General features: G+C 35.2%; 1 protein-coding gene across 1 annotated transcript; it reads right to left on the bottom strand.

The window, feature by feature from the left end:
* Window positions 1-523: 523 nt before the first annotated feature.
* On the bottom strand, window positions 524-23,577 carry LOC137398311 (multiple epidermal growth factor-like domains protein 8). Its single transcript, XM_068084419.1, has 9 exons — window positions 23,533-23,577; window positions 21,887-22,025; window positions 18,731-18,891; window positions 15,713-15,800; window positions 13,952-14,083; window positions 7,927-8,176; window positions 4,957-5,076; window positions 3,603-3,769; window positions 524-693 (listed from the first exon to the last, which is right to left on the bottom strand). The coding sequence occupies exons 1-9, from the start codon at window positions 23,575-23,577 to the stop codon at window positions 524-526; spliced, it is 1,272 nt and encodes a 423-aa protein (XP_067940520.1).
* Between the last annotated feature and the right edge of the window lie 306 nt (window positions 23,578-23,883).

Below are 23,883 nucleotides of genomic sequence, written 5' to 3' on the forward strand. Positions count from 1 at the left end.
ATGATAAGAAAATACCGATATTTTTTAATAATAATTTTAATAAAAATTTAATTAAAATAAAATAAATTTTAATTTTTAATAATAAAATATACTAAAATGCTGTCTAAGTTCATCTTCAAAAAGGTCAAAACGGTGAGGATAAGGAATGTGCAGGTAAATGTTACTAAATGAGCAAAAGGTGAAATAAGTTCAGATATTTTTATGCATGACCTTTTATAAGACGTGCACTTATCCCGTCCATTGCAAGATGGCATCCTAGAGACGCGGATGAAGAGAGGGAAGAAAGATGGGCATGAATGAGAGATGGATATTAGAAAAAGAGAGTGTTGGAATGGACAGGGAAGGAGAAGGGAAGGAGAAGGGAAGGAGAAGGAAAAGATCAGTATGAGGGAGAAATAGACATGAAAGAGAGAGATGCAGATTAAAAAAGAGAAAGATAAACATGAGAGAGAATAGAATAGATGTGGAAATAGAGAGGAATAGATGTGAGAGGGAGAGATAAACATGCGAGAGAAAAAGGACATCACCAGAAAGGAGAGACACACCTGTGCTTAGAGAACCTCGAGGTGTCAGATGTGTGACCACCAAAGATAATCAACGAATTACTATCCTGATGATAGACTGTAGAGTGGCCAGCTAGTGAGTAGTACTTGCTGTTGCCACTGCGGATGATCACATCTTCCCACGAGCCTCCTATAAGTATATATAAAATTCGTGTAAAAACTATAGCAAAGCTATCATGAGAAATATTCAGGATCATGCACCCAGAACCTCACAACTCAAAACTTCAAAAACATAGAAACTAAAAAACTTAAAAAAAAACTGCAAATATTTTCTAGATAGTTGATACGTTATTACTTATAAAATAGACATTTTAAACTACAGTAGGTAAAAATAAAACTTTAAAGCTACCCTTCTTACAGAAGTTGAACCCGATCAAATTCGTCTACCACAGTCTATAATTATGTGGAAATATGGCAGACATACTCCGAACGATGCAAATGAGAGCATGACTCCAAATATACTGTAAAGAAGAGCATGATCTACTAACATACTGTAAAGGAGAGCATGACTCTGGACATACTGTAAAGGAGAGTACAATATACCAACATACTACAATAGAGAGCATGACTCCAAATATACTGTAACGTAGAGCATAATATACATGTACCAGCATACTGTAAAGAAAAGCATGCTATAACAACATACTGTAAAGAAGAGCATGATAGACCAACATACTGTAAAGGAGAGCATGACTCCACACATGCTGTGAAGGAGAGCATAATCTACTAACATACTGTAAAGGAGAGCATGACTCCAAACATACTGTAAAGGAGAGCATGATATACTAACATATTGTGAAAGAGAGCATGACTCCAAACGTAATGTAAAGCATGATAATTATACTAACATACTGTAAAGGAGAGAATGACTCCAAACATACTGTAATGGAGAGCATGACATATAACATACTGCAAAGGAGCATGACTCCAAACATACTGTAAAGGAGAGCATGACTCCAAATATACTGTAAAGGAGAGCTTGATAATTATAATAACATAGTGTAAAGGAGAGCATGACTACAACCATACTGTAAAGGAGAGCATGATATATGAACATACTGTAAAGGAGAGCATGACTCCAAACATACTGTAAATGAGAGCATGATATTCTAACATAAAGTGATGCATCAGGTGGTAAGTTTTTCACTGAGAAGAATCAGTGAAAAACTATTTACTAGTAGAAAAAAATTTACTAGGTCTACCTAGTAAACATTGCTCCCAGAGTGATTCTCAAGCTAGGTAAGATTATTAAAATTCACTCAAACCGGTTTGAACTGGTGTCTTGTCTGGTATCAGTTTTTTATTTATATGGAAATTTCAATTGCAAAAAAATTTCAAAGATGGAGTTATCAATTTTATCAAAACTGTACATTATATAGCAGTTTTGCATAGGCATTGAAGGGTGTAGAGTTATATAGTTTTAATAAACCTCAAACGTCAATGAAGCCAGTGATCTATAAACAAATATCATAGATTTACATAATAGACTATCTATGACAATAAAACCTGCAAAAGCACATCATTTTTATACAAACTGATGTTTGAACAATTGAAATTTTCGAGTTGAACTACTCCAAACAAAGTTATATCTATGACTTTCCTACTCAAATATTGACTGTTTGAAGAATAGAACTACAGTGCGCCCTCAGGATATGATTACCTTAAGACATACGATATTTTCACCTTCTGAAGTTGAACCTGATGATTTTTCCCCCTCGCCCTACAAATCTTATTTTATCATCTGAATTCAACAAAATTTTGACTAAAATTTGTCTAAAACTGACTAAAATTGACTAATGAAATTATTAGCAAGCACGATTCTAGCAGCTTTCAAAATTTATATAGTTTGAGACAGATAACGCTACAAGTAAGAAAAATACTAAACAATTCGCCATAATAAATACGGTGCAACTGACTTGAATGCGCTAAAAATGGCAACTCTGTGTGCAACTAAACTTTCGCAGTTAAAAAACAAATTGTTATCAATAAAAAATCAATTCGTAGCCATGGTGTACAAACGTAAAGAAACCAAAAATAATGCGATCCAGGCAATTGCATCGTATGTTTTATGTTGAATTGCGCTGGTACTTTTATTGTGTGTCGTGGTACAGGTATTGGACTCTACCAATTACGAAAGCTGCTAAAATCGCGCTTGCTAATAATTTGTTTAGCCAATTAAAAGCGTTTCGTGGACGATTTCGGTGCGCATGCACAGCACTGACGATTCTGTGAATTTCGGCTGAATAATTCTGTTTTTCGTTCACTTTGTGATTTCTGTCGAAACCAATGAAACAATCAGCATATGTGGCCGAACCTTTAGAATAGGCTGTTGATGCTTCATAGAGCGTATGAACACCTAATCCTACCTTCAAGTTCAAAATTCTTAACCCCAGTGCATCAGTTTTGCAGTTGCTATCAGTTATCAGTACACAACTGGATTCTGAAGGGCAAATGTGGGCCACTATTAGCAAAAATCATAAGATTTTTGAACATCTGTACCACATTTTTTTCATTATCATAATAATGATTTACATAGATGGAGTCGAGTCAAACCTCGGATGTAGCGGTAAGGGTGGAAACTGACCATTTAGGTCGAAACCAATTAAACAATCGACCGAACCTTCAGGCAGTACTGCTATAAAACCAACATGCAACAACTTGAGATTCACCACAAAACTGAATTAATAGAATAAAACCATTTGTGTTATTTTACAAACCAACTGCTAAAAAGGTAAAGAATTATTGTAATATCTAGTATTAAAATGTTATTAGTATTAAATATTATTATTAGTAAAATAGTATTAAAATAAATAATTATTATAATCTCTATTACAGTATTCTAACATTATTAAAATAGTATTATTAGTAAAATTGTAATAAAATAAAGAATTATTGTAATCTCTATTAAAGTATTATAATATTATTATTAAAAATAGTATTACTGGTCAAATAGTTTTAAATAAAGAATTATTATGTCTAGTATTAAAATCCCTATCAACCTATTGAAGCCCGAAAGAAAACTGTCTGACAAGAACTTACCAGGACCACTGAGAGTATCATATCTGATGATTGACTGAGAGAACTCCTGTTGGCTATTGAGACCCCCTACTATATAAAGGAATGTGTCGACAGATGTCAACGTGTGGTCTGTGAGGCTGTCTGGCAAATCGGGCAGTTGTGTCCAGCTCATTGTATCAAAACAGAACCTTCAACAGAAGCATTCCAAGAGTATTGGCACAAAACACACTACACCTTATTTCATTTTAATACTAGATGAATACCCACCATTGAACAGGTAATAAAATAATAACCTAATTAATTTAAGTGAGTAACCTCATAAGTTAGTAGTCTAAATTTTTACTGAAACAATAGCAGTGTTTGAAGCCAGCTTAATAATCATTACGTTACGCGTAATGATGAACTGTGCTAGTTAATAACCCCAAGCGCTTTTAGTTGGAGTATTTTAACTGATGTGATGAATATCATCCCAACATTCCTCCCTACTCGTCAGTTGAATGATTGTATTGTAGTGGTTTACATCACTAATCTTCAGACCTGGAGGTTCCGAGATCAAATCCTTTGCAAAACGGATTTTTCATTGCTAGATTTCAATCGCTTTAAATTATCACATGAACAGACAGAAAACAAACATTGAGATATATATGTAGTTAAAATTCACAATTTCTTTCCAGGTCTGATACTGTAGAAACTTGTCATATGAAATTTCCATGTTATAAAATGTCTTTTTGAAGAAATATCGCTCCAACTTAGAAAAGATGTTTCTAGATAAAAAAAGGCCAAAAAGAAAAGCCTTTCATATTTTAACCCGTTAGTCTCACTCATGTTTCATTTGCGAAAGTCAGTAAAAGGCAAATCTTTATTTTTGTACACGATGTTTTCTCTCAGCTGTCAACTGTTAGCAAAGCGAAGACTGCTGGCCTTATACTCCCAGTGGTCTTCGCTGGCCTTATACTCCCAGTGGTCTTCGCTGGCCTTATACTCCCAGCGGTCTTCGCTTAGCTTAAGTCGCCAATGCCAAAGGTAGTTTTTATGTTATTCATAGTTTTATCCGTTATTTCTCTGCTCATCCTTCTTCCCATGTGTACTTTTTATGCAGTATACTTGTTACAGGTTTCAACGATTATTTATAATTTATCCAAATATTATGTCCAAGTTTTGTGAGGAATTGAAACGAATTAGGCCATTTATATGCTTAAATCGTTTTTACTTATGAAATTTTCTACACATGAAACGGCTTCCAAAACGAATTAACTTTTTAAGTAAAGGTTCTACTGTGCTACCAACACACTACCAGTACAATATATAACACCAAAACATGATAAATTACGACGATTGCTAGGCAGCGTCGATCTGGTTGATAAAATTGTCTCACCTCCAGAATTGTCTGAGAAAACTCGTCAGGTTCCTGCCTCCAGCGATATACATGCAATCGTCCACCTGCGCAGCACCATGTTGGTATGAAGCCTGAGGCCATGGAGAACTTAAACTCACTCTGCAAAAGGAGAAACCAAGCCTTGTTAGCTCACATAACGTCGAAACGTCGATTTAACAATTGGCAAAATATGCTGATCGACAACACAAGCCGGAGACTAATGCAAGGTTACTCATAGCCAATCAACAATTAGAATGGTTTAGTGTGCCTCTCATCAGCTCTTCTTCAAAGGAGATCAGATTGTAGATTTGAAAAAAACTGAAACAAAAGAACCTTTCTATCAATTATGATAACAAAAAATGATCCCAAGCCAACCGAAGGCAGTTCATGTCTCTCCAGTTGTCAAGATACATTAGGCTCATTAAGGTGGAGTCGCCATCTTGCAATGCATCTGCTTGGATTGAACACATGGTGATTGTTCTCGGGGAACACAAAGATACACAGATGAATAGATCTACTCATCTTATTTATCCCGTCCTGAGCAGGTATTATGCACCCTGCTATGTTGAAGTCATATCAACTATGTATGAAGCTGTCCACACAATAGCCCAAATAAGTAGAAGTGAAAAAATGTATTTTATCAGTGTAGTTTAGCTAAAATTAATAAACATTAGTACAAGAACAAAATAAACAAAACGAATTATTTTTAATTAAAATTCGAACTTGTATTATCAAAACAATTATAAAGTACTGGTAATCTATAGATTTCAGAAAACATTGTCTACAACTATGGTGAAACAGTAAACCTGAACTCCTAGCAGAAATTCAAGTTGTCGTCGAGGAATATCCTACATCATTCATGAAGTCCAAACTAAAAGGCTTTGATTTAAGAAAAAAAGTTAAACTAATGCGACTGTTGATATGGAAAGTTTAGCATAATCTATTACATTATTACAGAAGAAGATAATTCCTTATCAAAACATACTTGTTAGACACGTAACTGCTGCCATAAACGTGCAGCCTCAGTTCCTTTAAAACCAACTGTTTGTCATATTTTCCAATTAATTTCACTCAACCAATGTCCCACATGTACCATGGTATGCAAAATCAACTGGACCCAACCTTAGCTGAAAAACTAAAATATTTCGTTTACAATATTGTTACTTCTTGTCAATTTAGTCAATAGCCACAAATGTTAAACGTTAAAAATCCTAATTTTGTCTTGATTTAAAATATAAAATCTAACAGCAGTAGAATTATGTTTATGAATGATTATGTAGAACAACTATGGCCAAATGGCGGATCTAGATCCGGATCTTTGTAGTCTTTTTGTGAATCTTACAAGTTGCCTGTCAAAAAAAAATTTCAAAAGATTTTTTGAAATTGTTTTTTAATAATTTGGTTTAAAAAAATTTGTAACTTTTTCTTAGATTTTTGTAAGTTCATTCTTTTCAGCAATGAATTTTGTAAAAAGAAATCATAGGACACGACTGACAAATATTCATCTTCATGAACTTTAAGAGTCGCTAGAAGTAGCAAAAAAACGTCTTTTGATAGTATGTGAAATCAAAGACCACTCATCATTTTCCTCACTGATATCAGACATATTTATCACAGCACATTCATTCACTAATTTATAATCAAATTATTTACATAAGCAAAAAATTTTCAAATCACGTTTGAAGCCTGGTTCTAAGATGTGCACAAATAATGGCATGTTTATGATTGGTAAACAATACAAATGGCCGCCATCAGCTTGTTGTGGATCTTCAATGCGTCAGATTTGGCTATAACGGATCATGGCCAAAATCATTTGGCCATCCCTGATGTAGACCAAACACTGAACATTTCATTTTTAATGGCTGAAGATAACAATTTGTACAGATATGATCACATCACATACATTTTTATTTGTTTCTTGCAAGTCATATAGTGTCACACAAAATAGTTGGCATGTTAATTCAGACCAAATTTGTAATATTTTTACATGTATACGACTCGAGTAACAAGTATATGACTTGAGTAACAATTATACGACTTGAGCAACAAGTATACGACTCGAGTAACAAGTATATGACTTGAGTAACAATTATACGACTTGAGCAACAAGTATACGACTCGAGTAACAAGTATATGACTTGAGTAACAATTATACGACTTGAGCAACAAGTATACGACTCGAGTAACGAGTATATGACTTGAGTAACGAGTATACCACTTGAGTAACAAGTATATGACTTGAGTAACGAGTATATGACTTGAGTAACGAGTATACGACTTTAGTAACGAGTATACGACTTGAGTAACGAGTATACGACTTGAGTAACGAGCATACGACTTGAGTAACGAGTATACGACTTGAGTAAGGAGTATATGACTTGAGTAACGAGTATACGACTTTAGTTACGAGTATACGACTTCAGTAACAAGTATATGACAATGAATGAAATTAGAAATGAGGATTTAAATTGTTGTAAATAAGAATTTTAGTTTTCCATTCCAACAAAAGGAGTCCAGTTTATTTCTCACACTGCTGTAACTACAAACTGTCTTTTTGGAACCACAAAATAATAATATTTACTACAATAAGAGCCTGGTCTGTTTATCTGACATCACGCTAGGATTAAAAAAACATTGCGCCCCTCCCCCACTTGCCATTATTATGGCACATTGCCAATGGGTAATTTGAGTAAACTTACTAATAAAAGCTAACTAATTGGTCTCACTGGAGAGCTAGCATAAAATTTCGTTGCATGCGTTCGAGAGCGGGAGCATATTTTCACCCACATAGCAACATATATTGCCCAAATAATCCATCAATCTCACGTAGCTAAATTGGTAAAGCATTTGCCTGGTGAATGGGAGGTTCCGAGATCAAATCTTCCTCGGTACGGATTCTTCTTTCCAATATTTACATTAAACGCATAAACACAGACTTTGAGATTTATATAGAAGTAGCAAAGTACTCACACTGTCCATCGACTCGTGTTGAGAGAGAAGCCGGTCAGCTGTTGACTGGTGCTATATAGATTGTAACCTCCAAACACCCAGACTGTTTCTGTGCTCTCCTCATATATAGCACTGTGTCCGGCTATCGGAGCAAACCCTACTCCTGCAGGAGCGAGCTCCTTCCATTCACCTTGGCTTGATGTTGGTCCTGATAGGTCAAGGTTACATGTCCTTCCAGCAAATCCTTGCTCACATTTACAGTATTTCTTGGCTGTAACAGAAATTATGCGTTCTACATTTTCTATTTTATATTCAAAATGCCATATTTTGTCACGTGCACCCTCTAGAGAGTGCGTAAAGAATTCGAAAACCTTTTTGATAGTCTAGTTCAAAGACTCAGTGTTACACATAATAAAAATTGAATACCAAGTTCATACATTATATATACTAGTACCCTGGCAGTTTGACGCGCCGTAAAAAATTGTCGCAATCTGAGATCTGCATGAAAATTGCGAAGTATAAAGTACAAAATTATATATCATATTTATTAAAATTATTTAAATTATATTTAAGAAAGAAAATACCCTGTTTAGTACTTATAAAAATCTTTATTATAGTGAGACTGTGAGAGCCGTGTTCATCTGTTTATCCATCTGCCCAAAGCCGTGGTTGAAGATAGCACAAAAAAGGATTGCCCCATATGGGATTCAAACTCCTGACATAAAGCTTCCTAGCCAGACATTCTAACAACTGCACCACACAGCGACTGCTCACTTGGTCTCTCCGAATAATTGTACATATGGTTATTACACTTGACAACTTACACTCTCTCATGGCACACCGAACTGACAGGGTACTTACTAGGGTTGGGCCGGTATTTAATTTAGTGCCGGAGAGGATATCCTTGCACATTTTTATCGGTTTTCCCGGTGTCGGTATCCTAGGTATTTACCATCTTCGGTATCCGTTGCCAACTAAGAAAGTTCGGTATTGTCGGTATTGTAGTTCGGTATATGGTTTTCAGTGTGTGTTTAACTTCAGCTTACCTACTGCCCATTTTTATATAACGCAGGTAGGGGGATAAATCAAACATAAAACGTATAAATATATCAAACGTATCAAATATCAAACGAGGGTTTTATCAAATATAAAACGTAATGTACGTTCTATATTTGATAAAATATAAAACGTATATTACGTTTTAAATTTTATCAATGTAAGGCGTAATGTAATACTAGATACCTATATACAAGCGTGGTAATGTTCGTTGAAGAAAGAGTTATAATATAATTCGCATGTGTTGTGTTTTTAGAATGCCTGAGAAAAAATGTTGTGATTGCCAATGTGCGCTGAGCGACTCTTTTTGATTAGCGTGTGCTTCAAAGATGCGTTTTTGCTATTAACCATAACATCAATTGACGCGCGATTTTTTTTTTCATTTTTCTCATTCCGTTACATAGGGTTGTGGGCGAGATGTCAAATGAGCTCTTTCATAAGCAGCTCATTGTGCGGGAGATTCTCCTGCGCACACGTCGCTGGTAATGCTGTAGCCTGTAAAATACAAAAATCTTTCCGGATAACCAATTACCGATAGGCTTTCACGGATAAATACCGATCATATCAAACCGGTCGCGGATAACTAGCTGTTACTGAAAATGATTGGTTTTCGAGATACCGATAATCACTCGGTGTCGGTAAAAGCGGATAACTCCTTACCGGCCCAACACTAGTACTTACTAGTTGATACATATTACGATTGTAAGCCAGACCAGACTGATCAACTTACATCACTACATCACTACATCACGCATTGAGACCAGATCATGATGATGGTCAGCCAAAAGCATTCCACAAGGTGTGAAAGCAATTAAATTTAATTGCTACCCTACTGGAAGCAATTTCACGAAATAAAACTTAGGCAATCTGTGGCCTATAAATGCCCACCTGGAGCACAGCATAAATGTATAGTTACACATCAAAGTATCTCGTTCCTTGATACAATTTTCACACATTTCATGCACTAACATCCTGGATGACAAAACGCTGGAGCAAAAAAATGCAAACTTTATAGATAAGCAGGTGGGCCATGTTCCAATTTGTCATAAAGTACTATTGGTAATTATCCCCTCATCGACATATTCCATTTTGTTATAATGAATTATGTCATTCATTGATGGTTCACCCATGTTTTATTATTAAACATCTATATATCCTGTTTGTATACAAAATAATGTAGTTTCACAAACGTTTTTGTTAGTTTTGATGTCATATTGGGTGAAACCATGATTGCATTGGGTGGTACCTTTACTCTTGCAAAGTTTATTAGCGAAAGCATTTAGGCATCAAATTAGGTTGCGTAATATAATTGGGTTAAAGTTTTTTGCTAAGTTTGATGTTATATTGGGTGAAAAGATGTTTGCATTGTGTGTTAACTTCACTCTTGCAGAGTTCATAAGGGAAAGAATTCAACAACAAATGAGCTTGTGTAATCCAATTGGATTAGAGATTGTTTTGAGGTCTATTAAATCAACTATCAGTGATTTCAGGCTAAAAGCTTGAGAACTGGATAAGATTCGATCAACGAGTGTCAGTATGATATGTCTCTTGAGCAGCTATCAAATAACTAGCAGATCTACAAAGTTCGCATTCTTACACAATCCCTAATATTTTTGTAGTTATTTTAATAATTTATACATTTATTTTCAAAATACATTTCCAAACTAAGTGGGAGTGTTGTTTAATATTGATCTAATTTGAAGAATTGTGCGCATAAACCTGCCGTAAGACCTTTATTTGACCACCATGGTGCTCTATTTTTCAACCCTTCCTTTACCATGGCGCTTTATTAGAAGTGACATTCAAATAAAGGGTGGCATTGTATTTTTCAAACACTTTGCCAGAATGTTGAGAAAATAAATTTAGCTCTTTCAAGGGCGAATCGGATGTCGCCTATATTTTAAATTCTCCTTCCGGTGGTGCGATATTAACCCTTTTGGATGCAAGAAACTTGCTAACCTACCTCTAACTTGTAGCTCTCTAAATAAATATGCACGAGGGAAAGTGATCTCTCTATCAGTTGTTATCTATTGTTTGCAATTAACCTATGATGACCTTACAGCATCGTATGCATTGCCATCTGAAAAACATTTGGCGATTTGTTGAAGCATTGCAATTTGTTGAAGCATTAAAGCTTTTTAATTCATTTTAAATTTGAAAGCATATTTTCATTTCATAACGATATTTAATACAGTTGCAGAAAAACTCATTGCAATCATCGATATGTTTGCTACAGTTTGCAGTCAAAACTGGCTTTTTATGTGCAATAGAACAGGAGTTATGAGCGTCGATTCAACGTAAGCTGAGTTCAGATTACCACAATCGTGCTATCAAATAATATGCGACAAATCTGCAAATTTATGTTTTATAATAATCTATCAAACGCTACAAAAACATATATTTAAAAATGAGTAACATAAACAAACCCTAATTACAATGCATGTAAAAAAGTTAACATCTTCGAAACGAAAATATTTGCATCGCTTGCTCGACAGGTTGCATTCTGATTGTTGCTTTCGCATGGAACCATTTTATCATCTTCTAGCTGTTCCATACCTTCCACAGTGTCTGCTGACGTGAACTCTTCTTCCGCACTGTTGAACTAATTGATATTAGCGTTTAAACAGTTTTTAGCAGAGCAAAACTTTTAGGCATCGCCATCTGAAAAACTTTATTAATTAGATCATTTAATTATTTATTAATTAATTGTTTTTACAAATTATATCATTTAGCAGGGTGCGCGCTTAGAAAAATTCGTCCACAACATCGTAATTTATAAAACATTTTTCACATACGTAAATATATCGAGATTGAGAAAACAATGAACTACTATCCTTCGTTTTTTCGTGATGTCATTCTATCATCGTCTGCCATCTTTATGGACAACTTTGATCGTTAAAAACACGAAGCTTATGCAATTAATTATTGCAAACAATGCTTTTGTTTGCAAATTTTTTATTTTAGTATCAAAACAACACCGAAAAATACTATTAATCAAGAGAATGATGATCGTTTTCTACAAAGATGGCGGCATTTTCATGGACGAGCGCATGTGCAAACAGGGTGATGACGTGAAAAAACGATGGATTAGCCTAATACAGCTACTAATAATTTCTATGGTCTTGCAATCAAAGTTTTCAACAACAAAACCTAAAGACTTGGAGTTTAGAAAGGGACTTTGGTATGGACAGAATCAACAAACAAATTAATTGTTAAATTGATGTAATCAAATCATAGTTAATACAGTTTTGTGGACACTTTTCTACTGATCACTTGCTATTATTAACACCTGCCATTCTGGGTTCAAAAAGATTAACAAAGTCAAATAGTGGTGGTCAAATAGAAGTGACATTCAAGTAAAAGTGGTGTTCAATTTAAAGAGTGGCGCTCGAATTTTCAACCCTTTCAGGGCAGTGTCACTCTAATAGAGGTGGCGTTCAAATAAAATAGTAAACAGTATTTTTATTTTGGTATTTTGGAGATGTCTACTACTGACATGTCTTTTGCATTCTTATGTCTGAGGGAAATAAAAAACTTCACTTCCTGTTCCTGCATAAATCTGTTATAGCTTATTAATATAGTTATTCTCAGCTAAATGAAAGTAATCCTAGACTAGAAATTCCTCTGCCATACAGCCCACGACCAAAGTGAAAATGGAAAAAGAAAGGGTACTGCCAGTTGAGAAATGCAATATTAGCAGTCAAATGGCACTGCAGTGCAATAGGAGAACTGCAATGGTAGCTGCATCGGTAGCTGTAATGTACTGGGCGTTATTATGTACAACAAACGGCAATAATGAAAGGAAAAGATTGTATGTTTATATCTCTCCCCTGCAATACGAAAAATGCAATATTAGAAGTAAAATGGCAAGCTGCTGTGTAATATACATATACATGGTCATAGCAACCAATATCAAGAAGTGGTGATATTTATCTAGATTTTTGTATTTATATCTAAAAAAGTATGCTGAATTTAAAAATCTAAACAGATTTTAGTAGGTTGTCATAGAAATAGCTGTACATCTATAAGAAAATGTAGGCATATTACTTAATTTTGCAGATATTAAAAACGGCTTGGCAGTACCGCGATATTAGGCACAGCCGCAGTATCATCAACAAAATCTTTAAAAAAATAATAACAGTAACATATTGCACACTATCGGTCACTATATACTTCGATTTTGTAAATTTGAATTATTATTCTTATAACTAAATCTTATAATAATCTTATAAAATCGAATAATTATTCTTACAATTAAATATTGTAATAATCTTACAAGAACCGTTAGAAAAATATCATCGTCATTTCCTTTACTTTCACTGCTTTGAACATCAGTTGGAATACCAAAATACTTATAAGACATTATAAGTGTCCAAAATGTCAGTCCGGTAGAATCGGCAAAAAAGAAACAATTACTTTTCAGTACAAGTTTCTACATTAATTACAGAAACCTTCGGCAATTGGACAATGCCATAGACTGGTGAAATGTGAACGGTTTTCTCGTGAAATGCGCACGACTTAATGGTTCTACTCTATGTCGCACGGCCTTATCGGCGTTTCATTGGCCGGTCTTAATTTTGATTAAAAAATGTTTGTCAAGTTTTAATGGTGATTTTAAGCCAAATTAATCTGTCTATTTATGTACATGTATAATCCGATCAGATGGGTTAGTTTTAGGGTATTGCGACAGTTTTTCAAAGACTTGGTAACATATTCAAATAGGTTTATATATGTGTTTTGTATCATTATTATACTTGAACGACTTTACACAAAAATGGTTAAATTTTTTGATGGGATTCCGGTACAATGGTTTGGTAATGGCCGTTGATGGATAATTTTTTCGGGAGTTGTGTGCGCACATGCATTTATCATAAAGCTCCCAAATTATAGCTTCGCTTGTGTTTGGTCGTGGGATAACATACACTTGCACATTTATGACATAGTTTATGGCTACTTCCAGTAGCAATAGCAAAGGTTTTAAACAACTCACCATCAATTTCATCTCTGTAGCAGGTGCCTTTCTCTGAGCAACCACTGGCGGTAGAGCATTCTGCTATGTCACATCCGACACCGGCTAAGCCATCTCGACACACACAGGCCTTTGATGAACAAGGTGAACAACCTGTAAACGAACGTCATAGATTGTAGACATTGGTCAACAGGTGAGCTGTCAAAAAGGTCACCATATCCTAATAGGATGTCAGCAAAAATTGAGAAAATCTAAAAAATTGAGAAATTTTCCAATTAACTATTTTATATATGAAAGTTATTATTAACTGTTGAGACAAATTGAGGCCTCAATTATGTTATCATTGATACATAACTGTCATCGTTAATAAAACAGTAGTTAACAAATATAACATCGTTACCATGTACCATATATATATAACCCAACTTAGTATAACAAAACAGAATAGCTGCCCTGATGCTTTGCTATCACAAATCATCGCTTATACACTTTACAATACAAATATTCTCAATATCCTTAAATAATGGTCCTGGAAAATCCAGCAAAGACTCTATGACCTCATTTGACTAAGGCCAAATACCATTGGACGACCTATTTGTCAACACAAAGCACAGTTTAGTAACATCAGATATTTCTGATAACTATATTTCTAAATTGAAGAATGAGAGTCTGCCTGTGGGTCGAACTTCGAAAACGATAGCGATTTTTGCAGCCAGAATTATTCTCCTATCAAAAATATTAAAAATGGGTACTATGCATATAATTATTCCTAACTGCCACAAATTGACTGATTGGCCCAGGTGTTAGACCGTTGGTATAAGGCACTGACAGTCACGAGTTTGAATCCCGTATGGTGTAATCTTTTTACCAAACACCAGGGATTATTTGGAGAGGCACGACTCTTAGTATAGTAAAGATAACAACACGGAATCGCAACTCCTAACATTTATAATCGGTGTAGCTTTAACTAATTCGCATGGCTTGCCTAAAATTTAAAAGTGGCTCATGCCTTGTGATGTTTTGAACTACAGTTTTGGCCAATCAGAGTCAATACAGCCTCAATTCTTTCCTACAATAAACAGGCGTGTAGATCCGTCTGAAGCCACAGTTGAAGTTGGAAAAAAATTGCATCACAAATGATTTACACTCTGGCATTCAGTTTAACAGCCAGGCGCGCTACTATCTTCTCCTCTTAATCACCTTGCCACACTTCGGAATAATTGTGCAGCTACTTATTACATATGATGAGCTGTCACTGCGCACCAGACAGCCAGGGTACTACAGAGTATCCATACAATGATAGCGTAGTGACACACTCCCGTATGGCGCTGCAATGCCATTATGGAAACAGCTGCAACGCTCTTATTCTGTCATAAGTCAGTGTCGCTGTTTAGAACCAAAACACCCTTCTTTTTGTCCCAAAACACTTGTCTTTTCACCCAAAACGCCACTCAATTTTGTCATGGAAACGACCTTAGCAGCCAATGACGCCACACTTTTTCATGCACCGTTTCCTGTTGCTTCATTTGCCGGCATATGACTTAACATGAGGCGTCGCACAGCCATCTCCTTACTGTTGCGACCTACTATATTACGGCTGTACTATAGCACCCTATGAACACATGATCTGCTTGTCAACCCAACTGAAAGCCGGGAGTTTGAACTCCATACGACGTCATATTTTTTACTTTTAATCTTTCACTGGCGCACTATCGCTGCATGGAAACTTACCATAAAAAGTAACAACAGAATTCAGGCTACACAGTTAGAGAGCCAACTTACCGTTCTTGCATTCCGTTAGTGTGTAAGAGAGCTTGAAATTGCCACCCTCCGGTTTATAATTGAGATCAGAGTAGAAATGCAGCAGGACCTATATATGAAAAACAAAGTTTGATCAATTCATTTGAAAAATAAATTTGTTCGCTGCCGTCTGTCAGCGAGAATAATACTGCATTTTCATGAAAATATGCTGGATGTGCAATAGGATAAAGATATGCTTCTGTTTACACCATAGATATAATTATGTCTGATCAATCTGTAATTTTACAAGCGATAAACTTGCTGCTATTTTTAAGCTTACGTCGTTTTAAGGAATAATCTTCTCCTGTAATAACTTTTGCTCTCCTTTCCATGCCAACATTCGCACCCATTTTATTTTTTTGTATAATTAGAGAATTTAAGTTTAGACTTCAAAAGTAGGCCTATTAAATAAATTACTTGTTAACAAATTAAATGCGCGACTATGTATACTAAACTCTAAACATTTCATTTTGTTAATAATTGATACATGTAAATGACTTGAAAAAGTAAATAAAAATGTATGTGCTGTGATCATATTTTGCTGTGAAAATATTCTCATTTACAATATTATTTCTCATTTTGGATTAAGTTTTTAGCCATAAATTATATATTAAATTATTCATCATTTTTTTCTGGTTTCAAATATGCGTATTTCAAGTCATATACATGTATATAGTTTAAAATAATCCAAGAAATGCATGAGCTGTGTTCATACCTGTACAGATTGTTACCTTTAACCATTATACAAATTAAATGTTTAGAAGTTAGTCTACATAAACGTCTAAAAACACCATTTTAAAGCTGTTTAGTTTACATATTTGAAATCGTGACAAGATAATGATTAATTTAATATATAATTTATGGTTATTGATTAGGTTCACAATGAGTAACAATGTTATATATGAGAATTTTAGTTTTCTAAAAAACGGTTCCAGTTTTTTCTCAAATCATTGTTAAATGAAGCTTCAGTTAAAGGCTGACTTGTAACAAAATTTACATTACAGTTATTTGGTATCAAAAAATTCACCATATCTTACTCTGTTGTGTTGTAAGTGCAAAATATGTGGAAATGTGATTACAAGCTCTTAAAAGCTGAAAAACGAAACGCCGCCGTAGATTGGTATCTCTTTATTTCTCTGACGTAGTCATGACAATTTGGTTATCGTCTTGTCACGTGATGTTCTCCCGTGAATTGAAAGGCCAATAAAAAGCTCAATATAAAACTTATCGTAACACTAGTTTATGACAAACACTTCGGGTTTTACCGAAGACCCTGTATCAAATATAGATGCTCGCTACTTTACAGTTTTGTTTCGGTTTGGTCTAATCAGCAAGTCGTAATCTGATCATGTGACCCAATACTTCGCAAATAATTTCTGCAGCACTTTTCGATTATCACAAGTGACCAACAGGTTCGTCATGATTATCAGACAATGACATGTACTACTTCAAGCTAAGGCTAAAAAATTAAATGAATTTTTATGGTAAGTTATAGGATATCACTGCTAAAAGTGACAGCATTACGATGACGATAAAACAGACGCGTAAGAACAATAGACATGGTTTTATTGAATGCGTGAAGTATATTTGTGAAAATATTTCGACGAATAAGGTTGCTTGAAAGTGTAAACAGAAACCATTTCTCACAACTACGTCCCATTTGAGCCATTTTGGAAAGAGAATCCAAACTACGGCGGTCTCGTGTGGCTGCGATTTTCTGTTCGTTTTTGAGCTTTTAAGAGCTTGTTATCACCTTTCCACATATTTTGCACTTACAACACAACAGAGTAAAACAAGGTGAATCTTTTCATATCAAATAACTGTAATGTGAATTTTGTTGCAAGTCAACCTTTAAGAGAACACCTACCTAAAATGACATGCTTCATGCTAAAACATGTACAGTGTTACACTTTGAAATGCACTCTGCATATTCTATTAGCCACACATAGCAATATGTCATGATGCTCCTTCTGACATACACGGCGCTTTCATGCTTCAAATGAGTTTGGAGTTGCTTTCACTTTGAATCATAGAAATGCTAAAATCTGAACATATTTGACGACATTTCCATTCACTGAATTTGTGCAAAGACATTTACTGTGGGAGTACTTCGAGGTCACCGAAAGGTTCATTGCTGATGGATCCAAATCAATAATAGTCAGCTAAGCTCTCCACCGATGGAGGTAAAAGAGTTTCAGCAAACAACCAAACCAATTTTAGCACGCAACAACGTCTGCTGTCCAACATTCGTTGGCAGCGGACAACTCTAAGCCCATTCAAAGCATGGAAACACGATGATACAGAATCACAACTAGATCCATGAACAAAACTAAGAGGTTTAGAAGCAAGCCAGCATGATTTATATCTAGGATTTACTAACATAAAAAATTGCTATTTGGAATAACAATTAATAGCTAGCCCCTTATCTTGACCACATCAATGATCATTGCAAAGGTATGTTGCAATTATAATTGGTCTTATATGCCTCTTTTTTAGATGAAAAACAAATTAACCAAAAACCTAACTATAAAATGTAACAGTAAAAAGTGTCAACTAAAATCATAACCAACTCATAGCTCACTGAGGCTGAGGCCATTTTTATTTTATTAACCATCAGTAATTGATGAGAGAATGGAGACAAATCCCTTTTGTGACAGTACACGCAGTTCAAGCATATGATGATTCCAGTATGGGCAATCTTTCGTACTAAATTATTAATGAAAAATTTTGGTTTGACTTTTTGGTGAGAGTAATGCTATTTCCTTGGCTTGCCTATTTATTAGGTAGCGAAAGATGGATAATCACATTAAATTGTGGAGATACACCTACGCTACGAATGGGGAACTTTAAATATGGGGAACTTTAAATAAGGGCAAACAATTCCAGAAATATGTAAATCGACCTCAAGCAGATCATTCATCATGAACTTTTTTGTAAATAAAAGAAAGGCGCTGAATATTAAAAAAGTCAAAAAAATTTAATTTAAAACTGTTCACTTACCGAACCGGATTGCGCACTGATGGCATCAGGAAGGGTGGCCCCGCTATACACTCCCAGAAGAGGACTGGAGAAAGAGTCCCCGTCATATATATATAAGTAATCATAATCGCACTCTGTTAAGAATGATTCGAAGTGAATGTTTACGTATTTGGAAGCATCACCTGTAACATAAACCATGAATTACACATGAAATAACATAGAATATTCTCCGTGTCCAATTAGCTCGGCTGGTGAAAGCAGTGAAGTTGAGCATTTAAGCCAGGGATTCCCAATTGAGGGGTGCGAGCTGTTGTTCGCAGGGATGAGGAAAAGGGGACGGGGAAAGGTGGAAGAAAGGGGATGAAGAAGAGGCGGTTAGGGACGGTGTGCACAAATCAATCTAAAAATCAAGAAAGTGTATGTGTCATCTCAACAACTTGCGTAGGTGAATCCGTACATAAAAATAATTATCGTCCGCCATCAACCCTTGAAATGATCTGGGCATTTCACTTACCCACAAAAAACACTTTTCGATCAAATATTAGCAGCAAAGCAAGGAAAGCCAAAGGTCATAAAGTGAATTGTTTATCTCTATAAGTTGATGCTGTGTGAAAACGTTCAACTCCTCTTAGAATGAACTTTAACTAACATATTGTTTTCATATATTTCGAATGTCTGCTTCTCATTGATTTGTGTTTTTGATTTCATTCAAAACAAGGGCACGAGATTGCCCTTTGTCACTCATGGGGGATTTGACAATAAAAACGGAAAGGGAAGCGCTGGATTAAACAGATGTCCTTCATGATTGTTCAGCAAATCACACAAGTCAGCAAAGGTTTTGGTAAAAAAGTGATGGATGAAAATAAAAACAGAAAGTAGAAGGTTTTTAGCAGTATATCTTCTTCTGAGTGACTAGGGTTTAAGCGACTCTGTCTCTCAAATGTGATCTACACGGGTTCACCCCGTACATCACACGGATTTTCTATTACAGTAACCGACAAAAAGTGAGCGATTTAGGATCATGTAAGAAATATCCTGTACCTTTAAAACCGAAACTCGAAAAGACCGTATATATAATTTTAGTTTACTGTCTCCTGTTACTGTCTCTTTGCTGTCACCAAACTGATACAATTGCCAAAATGTAAAAAAAGTTACTAATGGAAATAAAGCACAAAAATAGGTCAATTGCTCAATGTCCAATCAACCAATGAATTCTCATGTTTTTAGGAGTTGATATTTCTTCTATGAATAATTGGCAGCAGGTATCACGGCAATCAAAAATGATTGTAGATTTTTATAAGAATTTACCAAATTTTATGAGGTTTACTCGATTCTAATTCTAAAACCGACACAGGCTCGCGAACTAAAGAGCTGCTAAGTGCGTTTTAACCAGTAATCAACCGCTCACAGTTGTTTATCCTGATCAATCTTTCGTTTTTCGTGACGTCATTCTATCGTTGTCTTCCATCTTTATGGACAACTTTTATCGTTAAAAACACGAAGCTTCTGCAATTAATTATTGCAAACAATGCTTTTGTTTGCAAATTTTTTATTCTAGTATTAAAACAACACCGAAAAATACTATTATTCAAGAATGACGATCGTTTTCTACAAAGATGGCGGCTTTTTTGTGAACGAGCGCATGTGCAAACAGGGCGATGACGTCAAAAAAAATGATGGATAAGTGACTCTATTTTGAGGTTATTTAAACTTGACAATAATCGCTATTAATTAATTTGACTTCATTTTTGTGTGTGTTTGTTAGTGCTCTTATATATACTACACATTTCAATTTTTAACTTGGCGATTTTGTCCAAACTTCCTATGCATACGCTCTAAGCCTTCTGCCAGGTTCTTTCAGAACTCTGCCTGGTTCCTGAGAATCAGCCTCATAAACACCCACTCGCCGACTCTCCTGCCACTTGTTTGTTAGACCGCGTAAACGCAATGCATCGCCACATTTGGGTCGATTCCATCCAAACTTCCCACACACATATATGCTTCGTGCCTTTCGCCATGTTGCCAAAAAGCTTTAGTTTTAAAACTCCATCTGGTTCTTGAGAACCAGCCTTTTAAACACTCATGCAGGAAGTCTGATGCGATGAAAAAAATCCCAGGCATCGCCAGGCTCACGGTTAATTTGAATAAGTTGTTTACACTTTTTACATCAAACTAGTAGGCTAGCAGTCCCATAAGTGATCATCATGTTTGAGTATGTGCACAATTATTCCATGACGTTGCAAGGTAACCCACTGACGCAGTCGCTAGTATGCTTGAATGCAAACCTGGGTTCAATTCTTGTGCATTTTTTTTCCGTATGGCTCCTAGCGTGACAACGGACATACCACGATCGAAAGGTCTATGCGCACTATCGCTCACATCGACTATTAACTGTGCAGTGGACTGTGACGATAGGCTGCTATGATGTCATTTGATGAGCAGCCAACGACGATGCGATGGACTTTCAACATGTTCCACTTTGACACCGATGATCACAACTATTAGCATCTTGATTGGCTGTTTGTTGACAGCTTCAGATCCAATTTCAACAGTTGTGAAGATTGGTGTCAATTCATATTCACAAGCGTGGTGAAGAACTACGCTCGTGATGAATTACATAATCAGATAATTAAAAGATAACAAAAGGACCTGCGATGTCACTGATGCAAATTTCTAATTGGTTGTTGGTTAGTGGTCACCTACTAACAGTTAATCACTCATAGAGTGTACACATTATCATTGGTGATGACTGATGACATCAAAACTGCTACTTGTTGCGGCCCATCAGACGGCTATATATTGATTTGAGTGATAGTGTACATGTGCCTTCACTATGGTGCAGATTTAAGACAGACTTTCTTTTATCACTAACTTATACTACTGGTCTTGATCACAATAAACAGTCTTGATACTAGCTTGATACTTTCCACGCATCAAGGACTGATATGAAAGACATAGAAATGCAATCATTACTTAAAACCTGGCTCACATTGGACACTTTGCAACCGACCATTACCATCGTGATTCAAGTTGACAAAGGGAAATGAAACAGTTTAACCGAAACAAAAGATTCTCTGTTTCGTCTATTTCCCAACACACTCCACCAGTTTCCAGTCACATTTGCGTCTGAGCGGGAACCAATGTGAATTTAGAGATGAATCAAATGTGTAAACTAACCTTTGATAAGCCACTGACAATACAAGTTTTCTCCATAGTCATCACTAGCTAGAACAATCTCTCCAGCAGACGATGTGAGTATCTCCCTTTTTGGGCAGTTGGCAGCCACCCACAAAAACCAGCTTTGAAAAATTGCTAGCTGCAAAAAGACAGAGGTTATGTAACTAGAGACATAAGCTGAAAAACTAATATTTGTTCTGACAATAACACAATATTATGTTATGTTTGCTAAACAATTATTTACAATAAATAGTTATGTCCACATTGAGAAGTTTCTTGGGAGACATGATCAAAGCAAGCACACACACGCGTTATATAGCAACAGTTTTGTATCGATCATATAGGCAACCAAATTGGAATCAACCTAAGGAATTTGCGTAACTAGAATATCTATCAAGACATAGACTGAGGGTGTTTCTGATTAACCACTTGTATAAAAATACATTCGTTCAGCGAATACAATTTCATATACTTGGAGTTATCCTCTCCATATTACCTTCCGCAATTGACAATTGACGCAGTAATGACTCTTATCAACGTTCTATAGCATTAATTTTCTATTTTATCGATAATGCGAGCAACCAGATTGCAAATAATCCAAAAGAATTGCGCAACCAGAGATTAGGTGTCAATGGATCCAATTGTTGTTACAACTAAACACAATAACTTCTGTTTGACAAAATTAGTAACTAACCAGACATTGAATCTACAAATAGGCTGATGGTGTTTCTGAACTCCTATTGGTATAAACAATTCTACCGGTCAATAAGGTAAGCGTTAGGGTATAGGGTATCAATAGGTATACAGTTCAGCGATTTGCTGATATCTGATAGTTCAATAGCATAAGTGATAAATTACGTTTCGAGCAATTCAAGTTCTGTGTTTTCTGTAGGATGAAAGTTGTTCAGCTCAGAAGTAAATAAATTTTTCTACTTACAATTTTAAAAAATTAATTTGGAGCAAAACCTAACGAGGACAACAATATGACAGCCACCTCCTCTGACTGCTGTCCTTTCACTTCTGCAGTCATCACTTAGCCTTGTCTAGTCGTCCAACGCCAAAGATTAACAAACAAAAAAACCATTCGTAGCTTTTATTCATCATTCCTCTGTTCTTTTTTTCTTTCTTTTTCTTCTTTCCATGTTCACTTTTTCTATTTATTATCTAGTCCTATAGTTCTTACATGTACAACTTTTGTTACAGGTTTGAATAATTACATGTATGTATAAATTATACAAATGTTAGGTTTAAGTTTTGTGGAAGATTAAAGCAGATTAGGGCATTTACACAGTTAAAGCAATTACTATTTACAAAAATCTCGATTTATGAAACGGCTTGCAGAACGAATTAATTTCATTAGAAAAGTTCCCACTGCATATAGTTTAGTAAAAGGCTGATATCTAAATTATTAATTTTCATCTAATAGCGTGACTAATAAACAAATCGTTTATCACTAATCATCGACTTTAGACTAACTATGATCGACCACTCAAACAATCCTTTTTATTGCTGTTCATGGTCATGGAGTATACTAAAAAAAGATTAGGTGGAATTTGATGTACTTTAATAAATAGATAATAATGTAGTAGCCATATAACAGAAGCTGAATTCATTGGCTCCAACGTCATAGCTAGCAAACTACTCACCAACAGCATATTTTGGAGATTTATGCAGACAATGAAGGCTGCCATTCTGAATTTGGGCCTGCCTCCTCTCACATCTGCAACGATGTGGCCATCTATAAAACTAACAAACAAACATATTTTGAAACATAAGTCTGTTATAAACATTGTGAGCCATACAGTATAGTTAATAAAACATTTCGACTTACATCTAAATGATAATTTTCAATTTTAACATTTCAGTGAAGGCTTAACTTCAAATTACTAATTATCATTATTATTGAATTTTCCCCCTCAGACTTCACTTAGCAAGCGTTAAAAAAAGTGTGGAAACACAATATCTTAGTAATTAAAAAAAGCTGCTCCAAATAAGAA

The sequence above is a fragment of the Watersipora subatra genome, chromosome 6 (assembly GCF_963576615.1).
Source record: "Watersipora subatra chromosome 6, tzWatSuba1.1, whole genome shotgun sequence".
Classification (NCBI taxonomy): Eukaryota; Metazoa; Bryozoa; class Gymnolaemata; order Cheilostomatida; family Watersiporidae; genus Watersipora; species Watersipora subatra.